The sequence below is a fragment of the Phasianus colchicus genome, chromosome 1, assembly GCF_987193195.1.
Source record: "Phasianus colchicus chromosome 1, bPhaCol1.hap1.1, whole genome shotgun sequence".
NCBI classification, from domain to species: Eukaryota; Metazoa; Chordata; class Aves; order Galliformes; family Phasianidae; genus Phasianus; species Phasianus colchicus.
In genome coordinates, this window is record NC_143436.1 from 197,718,551 (window position 1) to 197,742,808 (window position 24,258).

Below are 24,258 nucleotides of genomic sequence, written 5' to 3' on the forward strand. Positions count from 1 at the left end.
TTGGAGGCTCCTGCAGCTCTGCAGGGTGAAGGGAGCCCTGGGCTGTCTCTGCTCCCAGCACCCAGACTCCTGACCCCAGCCATGGGTACTGCCTGCAGAACATTCCTGGTTCTGTTCCCCATCTCTGCTCAAACATTGCCCCAGAACCTGAGTATCCCAATGCAGCAGAGAACCCAAAAGTGTTGGCACTGCTTTGCTGTCAGGGTGCACCACTGTGTCAGCAGTCTGGTGATGGCAGTGTCATGTGAGCTGCCAGCGACCCCACAGCAATGATGTTACCCTGCAGAAGGATTTCTACAGCTGTGTGCATCTTTGGTTTCTTTAATTATCCACTGCATGGATAATTAACACCTACCAGCACTGCTCTGTAGGAAGAGGCTCTGGTGAACGTTGGGTTGGTGGATGTGAGCACTGGGATGTGCTGCTCACCAACCGACACAGGTACCACATTGAACCGTGTTCCATCAGGAAATTACTGCAGCATATTTTAGTGTAAAGAACCAGAGATGTGACGGATCTCATGGAAAGAGCTACCAGCAGCAGTGGGGCACTCCTCCCAAGGCACAGCCACGTGGGTCCTTCTATTTGTGCATCTGGAATGTCATGGTGGAGAGTGAGAATGCAGGAGGGGATGCCAACATGGACAGGGTAAATGCTGAAGACTGTGGTGCTGCAGGTGCCTGCAAGGACATCCTTCACTGCATCCATGTGTACCAAGGGCCAGACAAAGGCAGTTCATTGCTGCTGCCCGTGATGCCAGCCCAAACACGGTGATGGGCACATTGCATCCTCCGTGGCTGCCCTCTGTGTGCATCCAGCCCACAGCAAGCTTGTGGAGTTGCTGATGGAAGATGAAGTGGACAGATGGGTGCACAGCATCATGGGCCATGCTCAGCACCCTGGTCTGCTGGGGGGCAAATGTTGACCAAGGGGTGGACAGCGCAGGATGTGCTGGCAAGAACAGAGATATCTGGATGGGAATCACCACAGCACACAGGGCTGGAGCCCACAGCACCAGCATCAACAGAGCCAGCAACCAATGGGCCATGGTGCTGAGCAAAGAGCCAAAGAGCTCGCCGATCTGCCCCACTGCCTCCTCCAGCAGCCACTCAATGGCCACAACAGCACCCACGGTGCCAGCCAACATCCTCAGTCCCTAAAGCACAACAGGCTCCAGTGATACCCCCCAACACACCCCATGCAGGGAAGATCAAGAAGTGTATTAGGGAAGATTCTTTCTCCCAAGGAGCAGCAATGCTCTGGCATGGCTGCCCAGGGAGTTGGGGGAATCACTACCTCTGGGGGTGTTCCAGAACCATGTGGATATGACACTGAGGGACGTGGTCAGTGAGCACAGTGGGAACGGGTTGGGGATCTTGGAGATCTTTTCCAACCTCAGTGAACCCAAGATTCCTTAGCCTCCCCCCCTCCCCCAGCATGATACAGTGAACCCCATCTGGGGTTCCTTCCTCTCCAGCCCCGCAGAGAGGCGGCAGCAGTGCCCTCAACCAGACCCTTTATTACAGAAGGGCTTATACACAGCACAGACACACCGGCCCCCCATGCACCACCCGGCCCCGCGCCCCCACCCTGCCCCACAGCCACCCCACGGAGCGGGGCATTGCATAGAGAGGAGCGGGTGGGTGGAGGGTGACATTGGGGCCACGGGGGCGGCAGGGGGCAGAGCCAGCCCGCCCCACGCCAGGTGGCACCGTCCGGCCCTGCCGTCCCCACGTATCCCCGCGGCCGCCCAGGGCCAGCTCCCGGCAGAACATTCATCCCAAATAAATTAAAAAGGTCCGTGCCCCGCGCGCAGTTAAAAAGCAGCCACCAGGGTCACTCCTCGGGCGGCTCGGAGAGGAAGGGGGAGGTGACAGCGTGCGCCTGGGCGATGGCCGCCAGCTCCTTCAGGAACTCGCTGAAGATGACGGCGCAGTACACGGCGTTCTTGACCCGCAGCGCCTCGCTCTGCTTCTCGGCCGAGCCGCGGAACAGCGTGGCTCCCGCCAGCGCCTGCAGCACCGGCCCGTCCCGCACCTGCTGCAGCGCCAGCTGTGCCGCTTGCCGTGCCCGCGTCGGGCTGTTGGTGTGCCGCAGGATCAGCTCGCCCAGCGACGGTTTCCGGCTGCGGGCTGAGGGGCTGCGTCAGCTGAGGGACCGCGAACGCGAGATGCCACAGGCACAGCCTGGGACACGGCCCAGGGCAAGGCGTGGGGCATAGCATGGAACCTATGCAGCACCCCAAGCCATGCACGGGGCTGTGCCTTGGGGTGTGGCACGGGGCACAACCCAGTGCATGATGTGAGCCAGAGCCTAGGCTGCCATGTGCAGCCCCCAGTGCAATGGAGCAAGGGGGAGGCAGAGATCAGTTTGCATGCAGTGCCGCATGCAGCCCCCGGTGCAATGCTGCTATGGTCTAGGAGCTGTGTGCTGCAATGGAGAAGCAAAACCCAGCCCTGGGAGACTGCCACGTGCAGACGCCAGTGCAGTGCAGCCCCTAGTGCCATGTAGCATGCAGCAGCAAGGAAGAGGCAGACCCAAGTCTTGCATGCAGCACCCAGAACAGCACACAGCCCCCATGCAACACAATGTGAAGCTCCTTAACTCCGGTGCTACAGCCCCTTCACCATAGCAACCCCCAGCCCTCCACACAAAGGGACATGAGCTCCCCATCTTCTCAAGCAGCTCCCACACCCTATGTAGCACCATAGGCACCCCCACACACAGTGCACCCTCAGTACCCCCAGCCCCATGGCAGCAGCTCTGTCCCCATCTCACCCAACGTCTCTGAGCGGCGCAGCGCCGGCATGACACCTGGTGCATCAGCCCAGTCCAGCTTGCCACGAGCAATCAGGTACTTCTTGGCCTTGAAGAGCAGCGTGGGGAAGTCCTCCTGACTGGCAGCAAAGCTTTCGATCTTGTTCTTCACCGAGCCAAGCACCTGCGGGATGGGACATAAAGGACTAGATGGGATGGATGGGACAGGATGGGGGGAAGGAGCAACGGGCAGCACCACGGACAGCGCAACCAGCACCACGGACAGCGCAACCAGCACCCAACCTGCAGCAACGATTTGACGCTGGGCTGGAAGACCATGTTGGTGTTGAGCAGGAAGGAGCGCAGCAGCGGCTGTGGGTAGCAGGCCAGCTGGGCCACCAGCCCCGTCAGCAGGAAGTTCACGTAGAGGGAGTTGTGCAGCATGTTCTCCAGCTTACCAAAGAGCACCGTCATGAAGGGCCCTGTGGGTGGGTGCAAGTGTCAGGGTGTGACCATGGGATGGGACACAGAAGTATTCCCGTCTGCACCCCGTTCAGCCCCACCTGTGAAGGGTTGGCTGTGAGGTGGTCCTACAGTGCGTGGTGGGCTGGCCACGGCCTGTGCCAGCGGGTCCAGTGCCCGCACACGGCCCGGTGCCTCCTCGCCCTCAGGCAGAGTGGCAAAGCTGGCGTAGGCCTCCTCCTCCTCACGGGACAGCAGTGGCTCAGGCACGGCAGGCGGCTCAGCCCTGGCCCCGTTCTCCATCTCGGCCTCAATCTCTCGCAGCTCCTGGGTGAAGGCCTCAATACTGACACCCGCCCCGTTGGGTTCAGCTGGTGCCTTGGCCAGCAGCTCCTCCAGCAGTGAGTCCACCGAGCGTGGGGGCTCCCAGCCCGCAGCCTGCGCCCGGGCCCCGTTGTGTGCCAGCCCCTCGCCTCGCGGACTCCTGCGCACTTTCTTCACCACCACGTCCCCCTCGGGCCGCCCTGGCTCCGTGTGCCCATGCGCCCCATTCACCAGTGCCCCCAAGTCCCGTGCATCAGGGCTGGGCCCCACAGCGTGGGGCTCACTGGGGCTGGGAGCCCTCCCTGCTCCCTCCTCAGGCAACCCCCGCTTCTTAGTCCGCGGGGTGGGGGGCCCTGGGGTGCTGTCAGGCAGAGGGGTCACGTCGGGGGTGGTTCCAGGGGCCGCAGGCTCCTCGCCATCATAGGGGGCTGACCAGACGCGGCACGCCCATGCACAGCGGTCGATGCTGCGGCGCGCATCACGCAGGTACTCCAGGTAGTTCCTGTCCAGCTCTGCCACCTCCTCCCAGCGGGCAGCCCGGTGTGCAGGGCTGCCACTTGGTGTGCCGGGGGAGCGCGGCGCTGTGCCGGCTGCCTCTGGACCGCCACTCTGCTGCCTCATGAAGAAAGCGAGACGTGATGGCGTGGAGGGCCGCGGCACCGGCACTGCTGAGGACACGTCCACGCTGGGGCTGCTCTGCCCTATGGAGAGGAGACAGTGCTCAGCAGCGCAGGGCTGGGGGTGATGTGCTGTGTGGTCCTGCAGTGCTGGTGCCGTACCCTTTGCCCATGCCATGTGCTCCTCGTCCCGCTCTGGCAGTGGTACATTCTCAGGGCGGCAGCAGCGTGGGATGAGCGAGAGGAACTTGGCGGCTGTCTTGCCATAGATGTCCAGGTCCCGCACCGCCCGCTTCTGGCTCAGCATGACGTGGCTGCAGGGCAGCAGGTACCTGGTGGGATGTGGGGCTGTGTGAGCGAGGAAGCAATGGGACCGCAGGGCAGGGGCAGCAGGCACCAGCACCATGCCATTCTGCCCTGTCATTTCAACTCCTGGGGATTTCCTCTATGGGACACAGCCCTGCCTATCCCAGTACCAGCATGATGATATCCCTGCCCCATCCCATACTGCCACCGGACCCCCTGGGTATGTCCCCCATACAATTCCTTGCATGCCACAGCCATGTCTGATTCTAGTGCCCGCATGGCAACATCCCAGCCCCATCCCATCCTGCCACTGGATCCTCTGAAGTTGCCACCCTCAGGCCACAGTTGTGCCCATTCAGCGTCCACTTAGTGACATCCGAGCCCTCTGCTATCCTGCCAATGAACCCCCTGGAGATGCCAACCCTGGGACATGGCTGTGCCCTTTTCAACACCCATGGTGACACCCCAGCCCTGTCTCATACTGCCCATCAGATCCCACGTGCCCCCCGCGGGACACAGCCATGTCCATCCCAGCACCCATGTAGCACCATCCCAGCCCCATCCCATCCTACATCACATCCTCTGGAGATGCACCCCACGTCCATGCATGCCACAGCCACGCCTCATCCCAGTGCCCACAGGGCGACGCCCCATCCCAGCACTGCACAGCAGGGCAGTACCTAAGCACCAGCTGCAGCATCACGTCCTCACAGTTGAGACTGAGCAGCGTCCGGAAGAGGCTCAGGGACACCATGCAGAGCTGGGGACAGAGGAGACATGAGGCAGCTGCACGTTTGGGTCCCTGCATGCCCTGCCCCACCACTCACCCGCGAGTTGCTGTTGATGCGGCTGACAAGCGTGTCGAGGATGGTGGTGTTGTCGTGCCGGTGCAGCAGCACAAAGCGCAGGAAGGTTTTCAGCAGAGCCGTCTCACTGACGCTGCGCAGGAACAGGTCCAGGTAGGCGGTGCTGGCAATCATCTCCTCGATGGAGGTCTGCATGGGGAGCAGCAGCTGGAAGTGCTCTGGGTGCACCGCAGCGTGCCCCACGGCACCACTGGTGGGATGTCCCTACCTTGTGCAGCGCCGGTCCCATGACGGGCACCAGGAACCCGTTGTGCACGTAATCCACCAACTGCTTCTGCACCAGTGGGTGGGCAACCTGCAGGGCGCAGGGGTCAGGGCTGCCCGTGCCAGCCTGCATCGCCCCACGTCACCAAGAGCCCCACCTGGATGACGGCGTTACAGAATTCCAATGAGTTCATGAAGAGCACAAGGGAGGAGACCCCGATCCAGTCCTCGCGGCGCAGGCAGTGCCAGTCGTCCCCGCGCACCTCGATCTTGCGGGGCAGCGAGGAGTACAGCGCACTCAGCCCCGTGGCCAAGACCTGTGGGTACAAGCACTGAGTGTGGTCCTGGGGCACACAACACCCAGCAGCTCCAGCACCACAGTGGCCTTACCGGGCAGAAGTAGGAATTGTCGGTGATGGACTTGGCGACGGCGTGGTTGCTGGCTGACATGGCCATGATGAGCAGCAGCGCATCGCGGGCCTGCTGCCCCAGCACGCCCTCGTGGTGGATGAAAGGGATGAGGAGGGAGAAGATGATGAGGTTGGCGGGACCCTGGTCGGTGTGGCTGTGAAAGAAGAGCTCCAGGATGGCGGGCTCTTTGGCCACCGAGACGCAGAGCTGGTTGAGCAGCAGCACCAGGCTGTTCTCCAGTGGTGCGGAGCTGGGCTCGGCGCAGAGGCTGAGCAGGCGCAGCAGCGGCGTGAGCACGGCGCGGTGCCGCAGGAGGGGCTGCCGGGCCTGGCTGATGAGCATCTCATACAGCTTCAGCTGCTCCACCTTGCGCTCCTCGCCAAAGTCGCCCTGCAGGTGCCAGCCCAGCAGCCGCTCCAGCAGATTTTCAGCTACCACAAACTCCAGGATGGGCCCCGCGTTGGCCTCGCCGCGTGGCCGGTCCTCGGCCAGCAGGTTGAGCAGCTGGTAGGTGTTGTTCCGCACTGCGCTCAGGTCGTCGGGGGCTGGGGTGCAGCCGCGGCGCTCCAGGATGCGCAGCACCTGCAGGCAGAGCCATCAGCGCCCACCCTGGGGGTCACCCCATCCCCACCACCCGGCACCGGCTCACCTGCGCCCAGTGGTTCTTGAAGACCATCAAGCAGGTCTCGGGGTCGGCGGTGACGGGGCTCTGCAGGCTGGCGCTACGGGCAGCACGCTGCCCAACCCCGCGCGGGGTCAGTTTGCTCAGCCAGCTCATCCTCTCCATGGGGACGCAGGAGGGGCACGGCTCAGGGGCAGCGCTGTGATGCCCCGCAGGCCCGGCCCGATCCAATGGCTGTGCGGTGCCGTGCAGGCACGGGGCAGCGGGCAGCAAGCAGGGCCACACACTCCATGCTGCTGGGCTGTGGGGAGTGCGTTCAGCACAGGGAAGGGGCAGCAGCACCATCCCAGCACCATCTGGCACCATCCCAGCACCACCCCAGCACTGTTCTGGTACCACTCCAGAACCATCCAGGCACCATTTCAGCACCCCTCCAGCACTATGCCAGCACCACCCTACAACCACCCCTGTACATCCCAGCACCATTCTGACGCCACGCCAGTGCTATCCCAGCACCACCCCAGCACCTCCCCACCACTGCTCCTGCCTCAGCGCAGCCCCATGCTGCACCCAACCTCCTGCAGGCAGCTCTGGGGGTGGCACCGCTCCATGGGTGCTTCCGTGGGGAGGGACTGAGAGCCACAGCTCCCACACCATGAGTCACACATCATGACCCCGGGTACAGATGAGGGTGAGGGCAAGGGCAAAGGAAATGCTGCTGCCACACTGATATGGGGATGGGCATGGAGCCTGGCCATCAGGCCTTGTGCACAGCCACCCCCATGGCACAGCCCAGAGGGACAGAGCCAGAAGGAGCAACCGCAGAGCCAGGAGGGCAGGGGACGTCACCTACCTGTGAGAGAGACCTCACGGGCACAGCTGGAACCCAGCAGCACCACCGCGTCCCAGCGCAGGGCAATGGATGAGAGGGCTCTGAGCAGCACCAAGGGAAGGGGGTCCCAGAGCTGCCTCTGCTGGAGGCACCAGGAAGGAGAGGCTGCTGGGTGCCAGGGCAGGACAGGAGCTGGGACGGACAAGGAAGCGTGGAGTGGAGGAGGGCTGTGACACAGCGCTGCTCCACACCCAGAGCTGCACTTTGAGCCAGGAGCTGAGCGTGGGGCCACCCGAGGGCATCGTGAGAGCTGTGCTGGGCACAGGAAGCAGCCGTGGCCCAGCAACCCTGCACAGCTCCCCGTGTGCTCAGCGCCTGCACCCACAGACCCCGCATGGGACTGAAGGTGTGGGGCCCAATCCCCGTCCCTGGGATCCTCCGTCCCTCATCTGGGGCTGGGGGTGCTGGCACAGCCCTGCGAGGCACGGGGTGGCAGTCAGGGTCAGCACTGAGCCCCCCCTGGGCCCACAGTGCCCAAAACACACCCTGCGCCCATTTGTGCTTTGGAAGCAGCGGGAGCAGGGGTGGGAGGAAGGCACAGGGCTGACACCGCCGGGCATGAAAGCAGCCGTTCAGGAAACCCCAAAGCACAAAAGGGGAAGGCAGCAGAGGAACCCGGGGCCACGGAGCAGCTCCACAGCCCCGGCACGGCAGCACCGCGGAGCTGCACCGGTTCCAACCCGGCACGGCGGGGGTGTCACCGCGCCCGGTGTATTTTGGGCAGCACGCAGATGTATTTATACCACGCGGCGAGGAGCTCCCGTTGCACCGCAGCTGCGGGTGCTAAAGTTAGAGAGGGAGAAAGCGGCTCCCACAGCACTGCCGGCACCGGGACGGACGCGGCGCCGCGCCACGAGATGGGGCTGACGGCACCGAACCCGACCGGCCCCAACGCTCCTCCACGGCCCCATTTGGGCCGATGGCACCGCAGGAACCCAACACGGACCGGAGACGCGAAGGAAGCGCTGCGGGTGGGGAACGGCCGCCGGCCCACGTGGCACCGGGCGGCACCGGGCCGCCCCGATCTCACGCGGCACGGAACGGGGGAAGGGGGAGTCGGGAACCGCACGGGATGGCCCGGACCCCACCAACGGCAATAGGGAGAGGAGGCGGACGCGGGGACGGACGCACCGCACGGCCGCAGAGCCGCCGTACCGACAACGGGTGGGAACCGCCCCGGTCCGCCCCGTACCTGGGGGTGAAGGTCGTGCCGTCGGCCGTCAGCGCCGTTCCTGCGGGGGGAGGAGAGCGGCGCTGAGCCCGACCCGGGGCCGAACCCCCCCTCGGAATCCCCCCCGGCTCCGCCCCGCTCCGCCCCCGCGGTCCCGCCGCACCCCGCGCCCCCGCCAAGGGCACGGCGCGACCCCCCCGCCCCCGCCGCCTCCCGCCCCGAGGCCCCGCCCCGCCGCGCTCCCGCCCGCCCCGCGCTTCTACCCCCCCGCCGCCCGCCCCGTTCTCACCGGCCGCCCCCGCCGAAGGCCCCGCGCGCCCGCCGCCATCTTCGCGCCGCCGCCCCACGCACGGCGCGCAGCGCCCCGCCCCGCGGCCCCGCCCTGAGCACCGGGAGGGGGCGTGGCCCGAGGGCGAGGGGGCGGAGCCGCGCGGAGAGACCGCGCGCTCATTGGCTGCGGAAAGAATGGGGCGTGGGCGTGGGCGTGGCCTGAATATGGGCGTGGCGCTGCGGGATGCGGGCGGGGCCGCGCGGACCCCCGGGGTCGGAGCGGGATGTGCGGGGCGCCGTGCGGGGCAGCGCCCGGCAGTGCGACCACCGCGTCACGGAGAGCCGCGGGCCACGGAGGTCCCGCTCTGAGGACAGCCCCGCACCGGGCATCGGGGATCCGTCCCCACGCGGTGCCCCGCGCCCCACGCCCGCACCCCGTGGCACGGCCCCGCCCCGTCCCCCGCACGCCGCCCCCACGGCCCCGGGGACCGCCCGTTGCCAGGAGCAGCCCGCAGCCGTGATCGCGGCACCGCGCTCTGTGGGAGGCTGCGGGACCCCCCGGCCACGCCTCACCATGCGCGGCCCCGGCGCGGTGCTGTCCCGCCGCTGGGGCTCCGCCGAGCCCGGCACCGACACCGGACGCGGACAGCGGTGAGCCGGGCTCCCCTTTCCCCGGCCACGATGTGGGGCGATGTGACGTGGGGCGGGAAGGCGCAGCATCTCGGTGCGATGTCAGCGCCCCGACCGCCCCGCTCCCTCCACCCAGCAGCACCGCCGAAGCCCGGGGATGGATCCTCGACCCCTCCGGGGAGCGCTACTACTGGTGGCTGAGCGCCATGGTGCTGCCCGTGCTGTACAATTGGGTCGTGATCATCTGCAGGTGCGGCGCGGGGCTGGGAAAGGTGGGATGTGGGGAGGGAACGGCCCGGTGACGCCGCCGGCTGGGCCAGGTGCTGCTTCACAGCGGTGCAGGAGCGGCACGCAGCGCTGTGGCTGAGCCTGGATTGTGTCAGCGATGCACTGTACCTGCTGGACATCAGTGTACGTCTGAACACCGGTCAGTGCCTGCACAGCTGCACACGCTTGGAACGTGATACACATAGACTGGAGGCACAGCTATTGTCGGGCAGGGGGGAGGGACCCACCTTCCAAGCCCCCCCAGCACCCCATGGCAATATGCAGCACTCAGGACCTCCCTGCCCTCACCTCCCCCTCATGGCACAGCATCACATCAGAGCCCTTCAACCCCTTCAGTCACAATCACCCTGTAAACTGCTGTTCCCCCTCCTGTTTATACTTGAAGGGAGCATGCAAACAGGAGGGGGAATGGCTGTTTACAAGAGTGGATCATGATAGGATAAAGGGGAATGGTTTTAAAGTGAGACAGGGGAGGTTTAGGTTGGATATTAGGAGGAGGTTTTTCAGCCAGAGGGTGGTGAGGCACTGGAATAGGTTGCCCAAGGAGGTTGTGGATGCCCCATCCCTGTAGGCATTCAGGGCCAGGTTGGATGTGGCTCTGGGCAGCCTGGTCTGCTGGTTGGTGACCTGCACACAGCAGGGGGTTGGAACTGGATGAGCACTGTGCTCCTTTGCAACCCAGGCCGTTCTGCGATTCTGTGATTCAGTCCCCCATCACAGCAGCCCATGATCCCCTCACTCCCATCCCCACTGCCAGCCACAGTCCCCCGCATCCCTCTGAGCATCCCCAGACAGGTGCTCCCCGCAGGGTTCCTGGAGGAGGGCATCCTGGTGCTGGATCGGGAGCGCATCCGGCACCGCTACCTGCGCTCCAGCAGCTTTCTTTGGGACGTGGCCTCAGTGCTGCCCATCGAGCTGCTGTGCCTGCGCCTGCGCTCAGCCCTGCGTTCCAACCGCTGCCTGCGCGCCCCGCGGCTCTTAGAGGCCTTCGAGCGCCGGGAGACGCGTACAGCTCACCCCCACGCCTTCCGCATCGCCAAGCTGATGCTCTACGTCTTCGTGGCCATCCATTGGAACGCCTGCCTCTACTTCGCACTGTCCTTGCACCTGGGGCTGGGCTCTGATACCTGGGTGCACCCCAATGGGAGCCAGCCCGGTTTCGCACGCCCGCTGAGGCAATACCTGCACAGCTTCTACATCTCCACCCTCATCCTCACCACCGTGGGTGACACACCAGAGCCGTGCCGCGAGGAGGAGTTCCTCTTCATGACGGCCGGCTTCCTGCTGGCCGTACTGGGCTTCGCCACCATCATGGGCAGCATGAGCTCTGTCATCGCCAACATGAGCGCAGCCGACGCTTCCTTCTACCCGGAGCATGGCCCGGTGCGGCGCTTCCTGCGGGCTCACGGCGTGGCAGGGCGGTTGGTGAGACGTGTGGCTGCGTGGCACGAGCACCTGCGTGCACAGCGCAAGCTGGCAGAGGAGCACGTCGTGCTGCGGCACCTGCCTGAGAGGTTGCGTGCCGAGGTGGCTGCCAGCGTGCATCTACCAGCACTGAGCAAAGTGGGGCTGTTCCAGAGCTGTGAGCGTGGTGTGTTGGAGGCGTTGGTGCTGCGACTGCGCCCTCAGGTCTTCGGGCCCGGAGAGTTCATCTGCCGGCACGGTGATGTGGGCCGTGAGATGTATTTCATCCGAGAGGGGAAGCTGGAGGTGCTGGGAGCTGATGGTGTGACGCAGCTCGCCGTGCTGGGAGAGGGGCTCTACTTCGGAGAGATCAGCCTCATCAACATCCCCGGTGAGCCCCTGCCAGGCCCTCAGATTGCCATCCCCACAGTGCCATCCCTGTGGTGTCATCCCCGTGGTGCCATCCCCACAGTACCATCCTCTCAGTTCCATCCCCATGGTGCCATCTCCTCATTGCCATCTCCTCATTGCCATCCCAACGGTACTATCCCCACAGTTCCATCCCCATAGTACCATCCCCACAATGCCATCCCCTCAGTTCCATTCCCATGGTGCCATCCCCATAGTGCCATCCCTTCAGTTTCATCCCCTTGATGCCATCCCCAAGCTGCTGTTCCTGTCCCACCCTCCCACCCCCATGTCCCACTGGTGCCAGCAGAGCCTGAGCACAGGATGGAGCCAGGGCACATTTTGGTGAGCATGGCTGGTCCTGGTGCTGCCCTGATGTCATCCCTGCCCCGTGTGCCACCACCACCCCATCCTAACCATAGGAATGCACCCTCAGGGAACCGCTCGGGGAACCGGCGCACAGCTGACATCCGCAGCATCGGCTACGCAGACCTCTTCTGCCTGGCCAAGGAGGACCTGGCGGAGGTACTGACTGAATTCCCCAGTGCCCGAGCGCTGCTGGAGGCCAAGGGCCGTGAGATCCTGCTGCATATGGACAAGCTGGATGTGCATGCCGAGGCGGCGGCGGCAGCAGCTCGGGAGGAGGCTGAGCAGCAAGTGCGGGTGCTGGAGGCGGCATTGGAGGCTCTGCAGACACGAACGGCGCGGCTCCTGGCACAGCTGGAGTCCAGTGCCCTCAAACTGGCACTGCGCATCGGGCGCCTGGAGAGCAGGGCGCAGCAGTGTGGCAAGTGGGGACAGGGGAAGAGCAGGAAGAGGAGTCCCAGCAGGCTGCAGCATGCTGCAGGGGGAGGGGAGCCTGAGGGACAACCCACCAGAGCACAAAATCCCACTAAGGCGCAGGGTCCCACTAGTGTACAGAGTCCCAGGGGGGCACAGGGTCCCACCACAGCACGAGGTCCCACTGGCATAGCAGGTCCCACAGGGACACATAGGCCCACCAGGGCACGGGGTTTTACTGGTGTAGGGGGTCCCATTGGCACACAAGGTCCCACTGGTGCATGGACTCCCTTTGGTGCACGAGGTCCCATTGGCATACGAGGTCCCACTGGTGTAGGGGGTCCCACTAGGGGTCGGGGTCCCACTGGTGTAGGGGGTCCCACTGGTGTAAGGGGTCGCATTGGCACACGAGGTCCCACTGGTACATGGGCTCCCTCTGGTGCACGAGGTCCCATTGGCACACGAGGTCCTACTGGTGTAGGGGGTCCCACCAGGGGTCAGAGTCCCACAGGGGCACGGGGCACACAGCCCAGAGGCCGCTGGCACTGAGGGTCAGGGATCTGCCTGGCTGCTGAGTTGCAATAGCAGTGACAGGCAGTGCTTTGTGACAGTCGTTGCTAGGTAACAATGACAACAGTTGCTAGGTAACCATGACAACAACTGCTAGGTGATGGTGACAATAGTTGCTATGTAGCAAATAACAACAGTTGCTAAGCAACAGCAGTGGTTGTTGGTGAACGAGGAGCATGGCATTGTAACGGGGATAGGAGATGTAGGGATGGGGCAGGATGCAGAGCAGGAGTGGGGCAGGGGGGGCACAGGGCTGTGCCTGGGAGCACAGGAGGTGGGGACTGGGGGCTCTCAGCACAGCAGGACCAGGGACTGCATTGGTCAGAGAGGGGTGGGGATGGAATGGAGATGAAGATGGGGAAAGGGGCACAAGGGCAGACTGAGATGGGGGTGGGACAGGAATGGAGTAGGACAGGAGGGGACAAGAAATGGCAGGGTGGGAGGTGACAGAGATGGGGATGAGGGTATGAACAGATGGGAACAGGAACAGGGGTTTGGATAAGGATAAGGAGGGAATGGCAGGGGTCAGAGATGGGGACAAGAACAAGAGTAGGACCGGGATAGGGAGTGAAAGGGGACAGGGAGGAGGGACAGCCCAGGGTGGAGATGGGATAGGAATGGGTACAGGGAAGGAAAGGGAAGGAACAAGAATGGGTGCAGAACAAGGAAGAGACAGTGATAGAGAAAGGACAGGAATGGGGATGAGTATAGGAAGGGATGGAGACAGGGTTGGAACAGGTGTGGGACATGAATGGGAATGGGGACAGCAACGATGGGGATGGGATTGGGTGGGACAGGGGAGGCTGGAAGAGGGATCGAGACAAGGATGGGGATGGGGATAAGGGCGGGAACCACGGGTGACCCAGGGTGAGGATGGGACAGGGATGGGGAAGGGGATGAGCGAGAGGGTGGGAAAGGGAGAGGACAAGAGAGGAAGGGAACGGGGACGAGATGGGATGAGGACAGGGATGGTTCTGGGAACGGGAGGGACCGGGGTGAGGCCGGGACGGATCCCCGCAGCCTCGGACGCGGCAGCAGAGGGAGCGGCCTCGCACCCCGGGGGACCCCGGCGCGGCCCCGGCTGGGAGCGGCCCAGCTGCAGCAAACAGAGTGGGGGGGCTGCGCAAACAGCGGCGGGGAGCGGCGGGCGGGGGCTGCTCAGGCACGGGGGAATGCTGCGGGGAGCGGCCGGGGGCTCCGGCGGGGCGGGGAGCTCAGGTCCCTTCGAGTCCCTCGAACCTCGGCTCCGGCTCCAGCTCCGGCTCCGGTCCGGCCCCGCAGCCCCCTCCCCCTCCGGTCTCCCTTCGCCTCCCCCCACCGCCCCCGGCCCCGCCCCGCCCCGCTCCCCTCCGCCGGCACCGCCCCCGCTCACTCTCTCGGTGGCTCCGAAACGCGCGAGGCGGCGCGGAGCGGAGCGGTCCCGGTGCTGCCGAGGAGGGCGCGATGGGCACGGGGTGGCTCTGAGGGCTCCGCCATGGACCCGAGGCGACTGAACGATTCCCTGCAGGAGCTGCTCTGCCGCTCCGGGAACGGTACCGGCTCTGCCAACGGCACCGGGACCGGCCCCACCTGGAACGGCTCCGCCTGCGACCTCCTCCGCAGGGGCCTCCGGGGGCCGCCGGCGCCCAAAGGTGAGAGCGGAGCGGGCGGGATGGGACGGGACGGGACGGGACGAGACGGGACGGGACGCGCCGGAGCCGCTCCTTCCCGGTGCGCCGCTTCCCCAGCATCGCCCGGTGCTCAGCACACGGCGATCCCGGTGTGGGCTCGGACTGCGAGGGGGCAGCGAGCGTCCCGAGCGGAGGCGGGAGGGAAGCCCGGGAACCCCAGGGATACCCCCGCTCCATCGCCCCATCGCGCTGCCCGCGCACGGGGATGCCTGCGCCGGGTGATGCCCGCGCCGGACCGCTCCGCTCCCGGTGACGGAGCGAGAAGCGGGACTCGGGACAGGCAGGGTTCGGCCCCGGGGAACGGCAGCACCGCGTTTCCGCCGCCCGCCCGCTGTCCCCGTGCTGGAGTTCGGCCCGCGTGGCACCGCGTCCTGGCACCGCGTGAGCCGCAGGGACGGCCGCAGGAGCTCCCGGGCACAGCGCAGGGCTGGCATGCGGAGCCGTTCCCGGGCGCGCTGCGCTGCCTGTGACCGTGCACCCGCAGAGCTGGACCTGACGGTGCGCGTCCTGCTGTACGCGCTGATCTTCGTGCTGAGCGTCTGCGGGAACGCCCTTGTGGTGGCCGTGCTGCTCCTCAACCGCCGCCTGCGCACCGTCACCAACTCTTTCCTGCTGTCCCTGGCGCTCAGCGACCTGATGCTGGCGCTCTGCTGCATGCCCTTCACCCTCATCCCCAACCTCATGGGCACCTTCATCTTCGGAGAGGCCGTCTGCAAGTTGATGGCCTACCTGATGGGTACGACGCGGGTCGGGAGCCGTGCGCTGCGCTGCGCTGCGCTGCGCTGCCGCTCACCCTTCGCTGCCCGCAGGCGTCTCCGTCTCGGTCTCCACCTTCAGCCTGGTGGCCATCGCCATCGAGCGGTACAGCGCCATCTGCAACCCGCTGCAGTCCCGCGTGTGGCAGACACGTTCGCACGCCTGCCGGGTGATCGCCAGCACCTGGCTCTTCTCAGCCCTGCTCATGTTGCCCTACGCTGTGTACAGCACCACGCGGCTGCTGCCCGTGCCCGGCGCCCGCCCGCCCCTCAGCCAGTGCACTCACGCCTGGCCCAGCGAGCACGTGAGGCAGGCATGGTGAGTGGGGGGCAACGCACGGCGTGGGGAGGGCGAGGGCTGCCGAGCGACGGGTGCTGGAATTCCAGGTATGTCCTGCTGCTCCTCGTCCTCTTCTTCATTCCGGGCGTGGTGATGATCGTGGCTTATGGGCTCATCTCCCGCGAGCTGTACCGAGGGATCCGCTTTGAGCTGGACATCAAGGGGGAAGCAGCAGGTGAGGCTCTGCGAAATGAGGAGCCACGCAGCTCTGATCAGTGCCTTCATCCCAGGGCAAGCAGCGGGGGCTGAGCACCGTACTAAGTCCCTTTGCCAAGTCTCTTTCTGATATCCACACCCTGTTGGTGGAGGCCACACCACTCTGTGCCCGATGCCATGCTCAGTGCTGTGCCTGGTGCTGTGCTCAGAGCCATGTCTAGTGCCATCACAGTGCCGTGCCCAGTGCCACGTCTAGTGCCACCTGGGTCCTGACGGTGCAGATCCATGACCGTGCCACTCCTGCCCGCAGCCCAGCGCAGCACAGACCCACTGCCCACCTGTGACGAGGGCGACGGGTGCTACCTGCAGCTCTCCCGGCCGGGCGCTGCGCTGGAGCTGCGGGCGCTGGGCACGGCAGGGGCACAGCAGGAGCGGGCGCGCATCAACAGCTCAGAGGCAAAGCTGGTGGCCAAACGGCGCGTGATCCGCATGCTGGTGGTCATCGTGGCCATGTTCTTCCTCTGCTGGCTGCCCATCTTTGCGGCCAACACTTGGCGTGCCTTCGCACCGCGGGCGGCCCAGCGCGCGCTCTCGGGGACGCCCATCTCCTTCATCCACCTGCTGTCCTACACCTCGGCCTGCGCCAACCCGCTCATCTACTGCTTCATGAACCGTCGCTTCCGCACTGCCTTCCTGGGCACCTGTGCCGGCTGCCGCCGTGCCTGCCCGCGCCGCGCGCCCGACGAGGACGTGGCCAACGCCAACGCATCGCTCTCCAAGTTCAGCTACACCACCGTCAGCAGCCTCGGCCCCCCCTGAACCCGCCCGGCCCCGCGCCGCCCCCAACAACAGTTCCCTCGTGCCCCGGCGCAGCCCCGCAGTCATCCCCCGGATCCCTGCATCCTCTGCGCCCCGGTGCCGCCCCGCACGCGGTGTTCGCGGGCTCCCTGTTGTGGTGCCCGCGCGTGGGGAGGCGAGGAGACGCGGAACGGGCACGGGAGGCGGGGACTGCGCCGGCGTGGCTTCGCACTGCCTTCACCCTTCCTGTGGGGGGCCGCGGGGCAGGGCCGGAGGTGGGGCGGCGAGGGGAAAATGCCGCTCCCCGGTTTCACCGGTCCGGCCGCAATAAAGCCTTGGTCTGGTGCCGCCTGCTGCGCTTCTTCTGCCCCGCACCGGCACCGAGTCCCGTACAGCAGGGACCGGACCGGACCGGACCGGCACGAAGAGGCGCGGCGCGGTTGGGTCATTCCCGGAGCCACGAGTGGTGCTGCGGTCTCCCCCGGCGGGCACAATCAGCTCCGCAGCACACAGCGCTGACCGCAGACACGCGCAGCTGTGCGGGTTCGCACGACCGTGCACGGCCGTCCCCGCTCGGTGCACACACAGCCGCGGCGCAGTGGCACAGCGCTGCAGACACACACACACATCTGGGCAAACACAACCGCGCTCGGCACTCGTGCAGGTTCACAGCGCCCCGATGGGATCCGCATCCCACACTGCCCCAGCAGAGCTCCAAATCCGGCATCACCCCGATGGGATCCGCGTCCCGCAGTGCCTTTTGCAGCCTTTCCCCCAACGAAGGGGCTGCATCTCTCACAAAGCCCAGTAGGACTCGTCCCACACCAAGCCCTATAGGATTCCATCTCTCACAATTCTCCATTAGGACTCCATTGCCCACGGTGACTGGCAGAAGACCATTTCCCATAGTCATAGAATCACAGAATGGGTTGGGTTGGAAGGGAACCTCAAGGATCACGAAACTCCAACCCCCCACCACATGTAGGGCCACCAACCTCCCCATTTCACAGCAGCCCAGGCTGCCCAGGGCCCCATCCAACCTGGCCTTGAACACCTCCAGGGATGGATGGGGCATCCACAGCCTCTCTGGGCAGCTGTTCCAGCACCTCACCACTCTCACAGCAAACAACTTCCCCCTGACATCCAACTGAAATCTGTCCTCCCTCAACTTCAAACATTCCCCCTTGTCCTGCTGTTATCTCCCCTTTCCAAGAGTTGATTACCCTCCTGTTTGTAGGCTCCCCACTGGGATTCCACCTTCCACAATGCCCCAGTGAGATTCCATCTCCTATCCTGATCAATGGGACTCCACCTCCTCAAATGCCCCAAAGAAGACACTGTCTCCCATTATCCCCCAGTGGAACTCCCTCAGTAACCAATAGGACTCCATCTCCCGTAGGGCCACAATATAACTCCATCTGTGACCTTGACCAAATGGGACTCCAGCTGGATCCATGGAGATCTGTGATGAGTGGTGACCCCCAGGGGTCGGTGCTGGGACCGATAATCTTTAATATCTTCTTCAATGACATCACAGAATCATAGAATTGCTCAGGTTAGAAAAGACCTTAAAGATCATCGAGTCCAACCTCAACCTAACCAAAATGCCCTGACGTTGACAGTGGGATCGGGTGCACCCTCAGCAGTTTGCTGATGACCCCGAGCTGTGGGGTGCAGTAACACAGCAGAGGGACAGAATGCCATCCAGAGGGACACAGGCTGAGCATTGGGGCCAGGTGAACCTCATGAGGTTCAACAAAGCCAAGTGCAAGGTCTGCACCTGGGGTAAGGCAACCCCCATTAGCAATACAAGCTGGGGGATGAAATGATTGAGTGCAGCCCTGATGGAAAAGACCCATGGGTACCCGTGGATGGAAGCTGGGCATGAGCCAGCACTGTGCCCTCACAGCCCAGAAAGCCAACTGCATCCTGGGCTGCACCAAAACAAGAGCTGACAGAACAAGGAGAAATGGCTTCATGCTCAAAGAGGGGAGATTTAGGTTGGATGTAAGGAAAAAGTCCGTTACAGTGAGGGTGGTGAGGCACTGAACAGGCTGCCCAGAGATGTGCTGGATGCTCCAACCCTGGAGACTTTGCAGGCGAGGCTGGACAACCCGGGCAACCTGGTGGAGCTGTGGTGTCCCTGTGTAGTGCTGGTCAGTTGGACTACGTGACCCTTAAAAGTCCCTTCAGTTCTAAGGATTTTATGATTCTATGATTCCACTTCCCACAGTGCCCAGTGGGACTCCATCTCTTCGAATCCCCCAACAAGACTCCATCTCCACAATGCCCAATGGACTCCATGTCCCTCCCTCAATCCCCAAACAGGATCCTACATCCCATAATTACCAGTGGGACTCCCACTCCCACAGTGACCAATAGGACCCCATCTCTCATACGGCCCCAGTACAACTCCACCTCTGACCTTGACCCAATAGGATTCCACTTCTCATAATACCCAATGGATCTCCATCTTCCATAATTACATATGGATCTCCATTTTCCAGTCTGCCACCAGGACTTCTTGTCCCATAGCCTGTCACCTGGGCTCCACGCCCCTCAGTCCCGCAACAGGACTCCCTCCCCCACGTTGTCACTCATGGGTTCCATCTCCACATCCCCCAGACCCCCAGTGGGATTCCACGTTCCCCAGGCCTGCAGCAGGACTCCATCTCCCATAATTACCAGTGGACTCCCATCTTCCATATTCTACCACCAGGACTCCATTTCCAGAACGTCCCATTGGGAATCCATTCCTCCTAATCCCCCAACAGGACCATCTCCCATCTTTATCAGCGAGCCTCCATTTCTGACACTGTCCACAGGACTCCATCTCTCATAAGAACCTACAGGTCTCCATCCCTTATACCCGCCACAAGGACTGCATCTCCAAAATGCCCCAATGGGACTCCAGCTTTCTCGTGTCCCCAGGGAGACATAATCTCTGACCTCAACCCAGTGAGAATCCACCTCCCATAATGCCTATAATGATCCACAATTACCAATAGGACTCCACTTCCCATCATCACCAGTAGGACTCCATCTCCAGGAACACCCATAGGACTCAATATCCCAGAAAGCCCCAGAAACTGCATCTCCCAGAATGCCCACAGAACTCAGTATCCCATAATGCACCACGGGACTACATCTCCGAGAATGCATCACAGAACTATATCTCCCATAATGCACCACGGGACTCGGTATCCCAATAATGCACCGCGGGACGCCATCTCCCATAATGCACCACGGGACTCCATCTCCCAGAATGCATCACAGAACTACATCTCCCATAACGCACCACGGGACTCAGTATCCCACAATGCACCAAGGGACTCCATCTCCCAGAATGCATCACAGAACTACATCTCCCATAACGCACCGCGGGACTCAGTATCCCACAATGCACCAAGGGACTCCATCTCCCAGAATGCATCACAGAACTACATCTCCCATAATGCACCACGGGACTCAGTATCCCATAATGCACCAAGGGACTCCATCTCCCAGAATGCACCACAGGACTCAATATCCCATAATGCACCACGGGACTCAATAGCCCCTAACGCACCGCAGGACTCCATCTCCCACAATGCCCCACGCCCTCCCGTCGTGCCCTGGGCGCTGTTTACTCGGAGGCCGCTCTCCACCCGCCCACGTGCTCTGGCCCCGCCCCCTCCCTGGCCCCGCCCCCTTGGCCCCGCCCCCCGCTGCCGTCCCGCGGCCATGGCGGCGCGGGCTGTGCGCTCGGTTCTGGTGGCGGGGCGGCCGTTCCCGCTGGGCGCTGTTTTGGCGGTGCTGACGGCGGTGTCGCTATCGCTATCGCTGTCGCTGTCGGTGTCGGCGGAGCCGCCGCCCGGGGCCGCGCTGCTGGAGGCCGCGGGGCCGCGCTGGGGGTGGCGGAACCTGACGTGCCCCGGCTGCCGGCTGCTGTTCGGGGCGCTCGACCTCGCGCTGCAGGTCCGGGATCGGCGGGACGGGACGGGACGGGACGGAGGGAGCGGGAAAGGACGGGAGGGCAAAGGGACGGGGCCGAGGAGGAGAACGGGAATGGGGTCAGCGCGCGGCTGGGACGGGCGCGGGACGGGGATGGGGCGGATCTCGTGACGGCACCGCAGGGACGGGACGGGTCGTGACATGTGTGGGGTCACGGGACGGGGCGGGCGGGGACATGGCGGGGGATGGAGCGGGTGGTAAAGGGGGAAGGGAAGTGGTAAAGGGAAACGGGGAGGGGAGGACATGAAAAAGGGAGGGGGGAAGGGAAGGGAAGGGGATGGGATGGGATGGGAAAAAGGAAGGGGAAGAGAACAGAAGGGGAAGAGAACAGAAGAGGAAGGGAACAGGAGGGGAAGGGGGGGAAGGGGAGGGGAAGTGAAGGGAAGGAGAAGGCAAAGGGGAAGGGAAGGGAACAGGAGAGGAAGGGATGGGAAGGGCAGAGGGAGGGAAGGGGAAGGGAACTGAAGGGGAAGGGAAGGCGAAGGGGAGGGGAAGGGAACAGGAGGGGGAGGAGGTGAAGGGGAAGAAGAAGGGGAGGGAAGGGAAGGGAAGGGAAGGGAAGGGAAGGGAAGGGAAGGGAAGGGAAGGGAAGGGAAGGGAAGGGAAGGGAAGGGAAGGGAAGGGAAGGGGCGAGCAGCCAGTCCCACAGCCCCGCACTCCGCTCCCCACAGCTGGAGCCCAACGTGGTGCGCGTGGGGCGCGTGGCCGCAGGGTTGTGCCGAGAGCTGCGCCTGGCGCGGGCCGAGATCTGCCAGCAGGCGGTGCAGCTTTTCCAGCGCGACGTCGTGGCCGCCTGGGCTCGCTCCGTGCTGCGGCCGACCGAGGCGTGCGGGCTGCTGCTGGGTCCGCGCTGCGGCCGCTGGGACATCCTGGGCTCCTGGAACGTCTCCCTGCCCGCCGCCCCCAAACCCCCGGTGCGGCCCCCGCAGCCCCCGCCGCCCGGCGCGCCCACCGCCCGCGTTCTGTTCCTGACCGACCTGCATTGGGATCGGCGCTACGAGGCGGGCAGCGACCCGTCCTGCCCCGACCCGCTGTGCTGCCGCGGCCCCGCGCTGCCCGGTTCAGGCGGTGCCGGATTTTGGGGCGAATATGGGAAGTGCGACCTTCCGCTGCGCACCATCGCCTCGCTGCTGGCCGGGCTGCGCCAGGCGGGGCCGTTCGCTGCCGCGTATTGGACGGGTGACATCCCGGCTCACGACGTGTGGCAGCAGCGCCGTGAGGATCAGCTGCTGGCATTGCGCACCGTCAGCGCGCTGCTGCGCCGCCAGTTGGGAGCGCTGCGCGTCTTCCCGGCTGTGGGCAACCACGAGGCCACCCCCGTCAATGCCTTCCCTCCGCCCTACGTGAGCGGCAACCAGTCGGCTGCGTGGCTCTACGATGCCATGGCCGAAGCCTGGCAGGACTGGCTGCCCCCCGCGGCGCTGGAGACCCTCCGGTGGGTGCCGGCCTGCCGCTGGGGGGCTCAGGGCGCTGCGTGCTGTGGGCACGGTGCAGCCCCACCGCCGGTGCTGACCGCAGTACTGACCGTGTGATGGTGATGGGGTGAGGGGTGATGGTCTCAAACTGCAGCGGGGGAGGTTCAGGTTGGAAATTAGGGAAAAGTTCTTCTCCAAAGAGTCATAGAATCATAAGGTTGGAAGGGACCTACAAGATAATCTGGTCCAAATGGGAGGTGCTGGGATCACCATCCCTGGAGGTGTTGCAGCACTGTGGGGATGTGGCACTGAGGAACACAGTGGGCACGGTGTGGGTGGGCTGGGGTTGGACTTGGAGATCTTGGAAGGCTTTTCCAGCCTTCACAGTTCTATGATTCTCTGACCCTTCATTCCCTCCAGAGCTGCTGGGTTCTACACGGCACAGGTGTGGCCGGGGCTGCGCCTCGTTTCCCTCAACATGAATTTCTGCTCCCAGGCCAACTTCTGGCTTCTCATCAACTCCACTGACCCTGCAGGGCAGCTGCAGTGGCTCGTGGGGGTGCTGGAGGCTGCCGAGCGTGACGGCGAGAAGGTGGGGGTTGGTGGGATGGGGGGTTCCCAAAGCCCCATGCCCACTGTCAGCGCCGTCACAACTGCCCTCACAGGTGCACATCATTGGGCACATCCCCCCAGCACACTGCCTGCGGAGCTGGAGCTGGAACTACTACCGCATCATCAACAGGTTGGCCCCAGGGGGCACCGGGCTGCCTGCCAGCCTCTCCAATGGGGAGATGGCAGCAGGGACAGCCCAGCACAGCCATGCTCATTGCACCGCTCCGCATGCAGATTTGAGGGCACCATTGCTGCCCAGTTCTTTGGGCACACACATGTGGATGAGTTTGAGATGTTCTATGATGAAGAGACGCTGACCCGCCCCGTGTCTGTGGCTTTCGTAGCTCCCAGTGTCACCACCTACATCAACCTCAACCCCGGTGAGCCCTCAGTCCAGTGCTGCTGCATCACCTGTTGGTGGCCCCACAGCCCCAAACACTGCAATGGAACCTTAGGGCAGTTGGGTTTGAAGGATCCCTGAAGTTCACAGAACCACAAAATGGTTGGGTTGGATGGGACCTTATAGATCATAGAATGCTTTGAGTTGGCAAAGTCCTTAAAGATCATAGAAGCCCAGAATGGTTGGGATGGAAGGGGTGCCAGAGCCCCCAGCTCCACCCCTGCCGCAGGCTGGGTGCCCCCCAGGTCAGGCTGCCCGGGGCCCATCCGTGGCCTCAGGCACTCCAGAGATGGGGCACCCAGACTCTGGGCAGCAGTGCTGGGGCCTCACCGCCTCTGGGGAAAGAATTTCCTCCTTGTGTCTGACCTGGACCTCATCTCTTTTAGTTTGAAGCCTTTCCCCTTTGTCCTGTCATTATCTGCCCATGTGAAGTTGCTCTTCTCCTGTATATAAGCTCCCTTTAAATACTGAAGGCTGCAGCAAGGTCTCCCCAGAGCCTTCCTTTCACCATGCTGCACACCCCCAGCTCTCAGCTCTTCTCCATAGGAGGTGCCCCAACCTCTGATCTTTGTCCCCAGGGTACCGCGTGTATGAGGTGGATGGTTCCTACCCCGGCAGCTCACACGCCGTGCTGGACCACGAGACTTTCATCCTCAACCTGACTGAGGCCAACGTGCCAGGCGCTGAGCCGCGCTGGCAGCGCCTGTATGGCGCCCGTGAGGCGTACGGCATGGCCAGCACCTTCCCCACCGACTGGGATCTGCTCATCCGCCGCTTCCAGGACGACGAGCGGCTCTTCCAGCGCTTCTGGTACCACTTCCATAAGGGCCACCCTCCCCGTGAGCCGTGCCTGGAGGCCTGCAAGGCGGCCCTGCTCTGCGCGTTGCGCACCGGCCGCTCCGCCGACCCCAACCTGTGCCGCCCGCTGCGCCCGGCGCGGCCCTTCCGGCAGATCCAGGAGTTCTGGAGGCAGCGGCGGCTCTGCTGAGATCTCTGTGGGACCCGTGGAGATGGGGATGGGCACCCCGTGAACCCTGGTGCGAGGGGGTGGCAGGAGGGGCCCCCCTGGGCTGTGTAATAAAGGCTGCTGGTGGTGGAGAGGAGGCTGCTGGCCCACGGTGCCGAGGGGAGAGGGGC

The 24,258-nt window shown here is 64.1% G+C and overlaps 4 protein-coding genes across 9 annotated transcripts; 3 read left to right on the forward strand and 1 right to left on the reverse strand.

Annotated features, from left to right (window-relative positions):
* Window positions 1–1,478: 1,478 nt before the first annotated feature.
* FHIP1B (FHF complex subunit HOOK interacting protein 1B) lies at window positions 1,479–9,004 on the reverse strand. Of its 5 annotated transcripts, XM_031609615.2 has the most exons (14): window positions 8,922–9,004; window positions 8,654–8,693; window positions 7,423–7,593; window positions 6,597–6,870; window positions 5,927–6,529; window positions 5,695–5,853; window positions 5,541–5,627; window positions 5,294–5,461; window positions 5,147–5,226; window positions 4,323–4,492; window positions 3,321–4,244; window positions 3,061–3,239; window positions 2,779–2,941; window positions 1,479–2,132 (listed from the first exon to the last, which is right to left on the reverse strand). In XM_031609615.2, the coding sequence occupies exons 4-14, from the start codon at window positions 6,732–6,734 to the stop codon at window positions 1,837–1,839; spliced, it is 2,967 nt and encodes a 988-aa protein (XP_031465475.2). In that variant the 5' UTR covers window positions 6,735–6,870; window positions 7,423–7,593; window positions 8,654–8,693; window positions 8,922–9,004; the 3' UTR covers window positions 1,479–1,836. The 5 variants fall into 5 exon arrangements, with proteins under 5 accessions (XP_031465475.2, XP_089990460.1, XP_031465474.2 ...); XM_090134334.1 differs by lacking the exon at window positions 7,423–7,593 and having other exon boundaries at window positions 8,922–8,992; XM_031609614.2 differs by lacking the exons at window positions 7,423–7,593; window positions 8,654–8,693; window positions 8,922–9,004 and having other exon boundaries at window positions 6,597–7,416.
* Window positions 9,005–9,131: 127 nt separating this feature from the next.
* CNGA4 (cyclic nucleotide gated channel subunit alpha 4) lies at window positions 9,132–13,788 on the forward strand. Of its 2 annotated transcripts, none has more exons than XM_090134335.1 (5): window positions 9,132–9,553; window positions 9,669–9,782; window positions 9,853–9,959; window positions 10,629–11,615; window positions 12,069–13,788. In XM_090134335.1, exons 1-5 carry the CDS (start codon window positions 9,147–9,149, stop codon window positions 12,959–12,961), a joined length of 2,508 nt encoding a protein of 835 aa, XP_089990461.1. In that variant the 5' UTR covers window positions 9,132–9,146; the 3' UTR covers window positions 12,962–13,788. The 2 variants fall into 2 exon arrangements, with proteins under 2 accessions (XP_089990461.1, XP_089990462.1); XM_090134336.1 differs by having other exon boundaries at window positions 9,672–9,782.
* Window positions 13,789–14,334: 546 nt separating this feature from the next.
* Window positions 14,335–17,284, forward strand: CCKBR (cholecystokinin B receptor). The gene is made up of 5 exons (XM_031609626.2): window positions 14,335–14,613; window positions 15,137–15,388; window positions 15,462–15,726; window positions 15,795–15,922; window positions 16,214–17,284. The coding sequence occupies exons 1-5, from the start codon at window positions 14,457–14,459 to the stop codon at window positions 16,720–16,722; spliced, it is 1,311 nt and encodes a 436-aa protein (XP_031465486.1). The 5' UTR covers window positions 14,335–14,456; the 3' UTR covers window positions 16,723–17,284.
* A 3,096-nt stretch (window positions 17,285–20,380) lies between these two features.
* Window positions 20,381–24,219, forward strand: SMPD1 (sphingomyelin phosphodiesterase 1). Its single transcript, XM_031609605.2, has 6 exons — window positions 20,381–20,658; window positions 21,366–22,129; window positions 22,530–22,701; window positions 22,775–22,851; window positions 22,956–23,101; window positions 23,700–24,219. Exons 1-6 carry the CDS (start codon window positions 20,425–20,427, stop codon window positions 24,107–24,109), a joined length of 1,803 nt encoding a protein of 600 aa, XP_031465465.2. The 5' UTR covers window positions 20,381–20,424; the 3' UTR covers window positions 24,110–24,219.
* The last annotated feature ends 39 nt before the right edge of the window (window positions 24,220–24,258 follow it).

Excerpts from the sequence above, each read along its gene's own strand:
- SMPD1 (XM_031609605.2), top strand. The coding sequence starts at position 20,425 with ATGGCGGCGCGGGCTGTGCGCTCGGTTCTGGTGGCGGGGCGGCCGTTC. Across the intron at positions 20,659-21,365 it reads CGCTCGACCTCGCGCTGCAG|CTGGAGCCCAACGTGGTGCG; the intron begins GTCCGGGATCGG and ends CGCTCCCCACAG. Across the intron at positions 22,852-22,955 it reads TACTACCGCATCATCAACAG|ATTTGAGGGCACCATTGCTG; the intron begins GTTGGCCCCAGG and ends CTCCGCATGCAG.
- CNGA4 (XM_090134335.1), top strand. The coding sequence starts at position 9,147 with ATGCGGGCGGGGCCGCGCGGACCCCCGGGGTCGGAGCGGGATGTGCGG. Across the intron at positions 9,783-9,852 it reads TGGGTCGTGATCATCTGCAG|GTGCTGCTTCACAGCGGTGC; the intron begins GTGCGGCGCGGG and ends CGGCTGGGCCAG. Across the intron at positions 9,960-10,628 it reads CAGTGTACGTCTGAACACCG|GGTTCCTGGAGGAGGGCATC; the intron begins GTCAGTGCCTGC and ends TGCTCCCCGCAG.
- CCKBR (XM_031609626.2), top strand. The coding sequence starts at position 14,457 with ATGGACCCGAGGCGACTGAACGATTCCCTGCAGGAGCTGCTCTGCCGC. Across the intron at positions 15,389-15,461 it reads GTTGATGGCCTACCTGATGG|GCGTCTCCGTCTCGGTCTCC; the intron begins GTACGACGCGGG and ends CGCTGCCCGCAG. Across the intron at positions 15,727-15,794 it reads GAGCACGTGAGGCAGGCATG|GTATGTCCTGCTGCTCCTCG; the intron begins GTGAGTGGGGGG and ends CTGGAATTCCAG.
- FHIP1B (XM_031609614.2), bottom strand. The coding sequence starts at position 7,055 with ATGGTGCTGGGATGTACAGGGGTGGTTGTAGGGTGGTGCTGGCATAGT. Across the intron at positions 6,530-6,596 it reads TCAAGAACCACTGGGCGCAG|GTGCTGCGCATCCTGGAGCG; the intron begins GTGAGCCGGTGC and ends CTCTGCCTGCAG. Across the intron at positions 2,133-2,778 it reads GCGCCGCTCAGAGACGTTGG|CCCGCAGCCGGAAACCGTCG; the intron begins GTGAGATGGGGA and ends GCAGCCCCTCAG.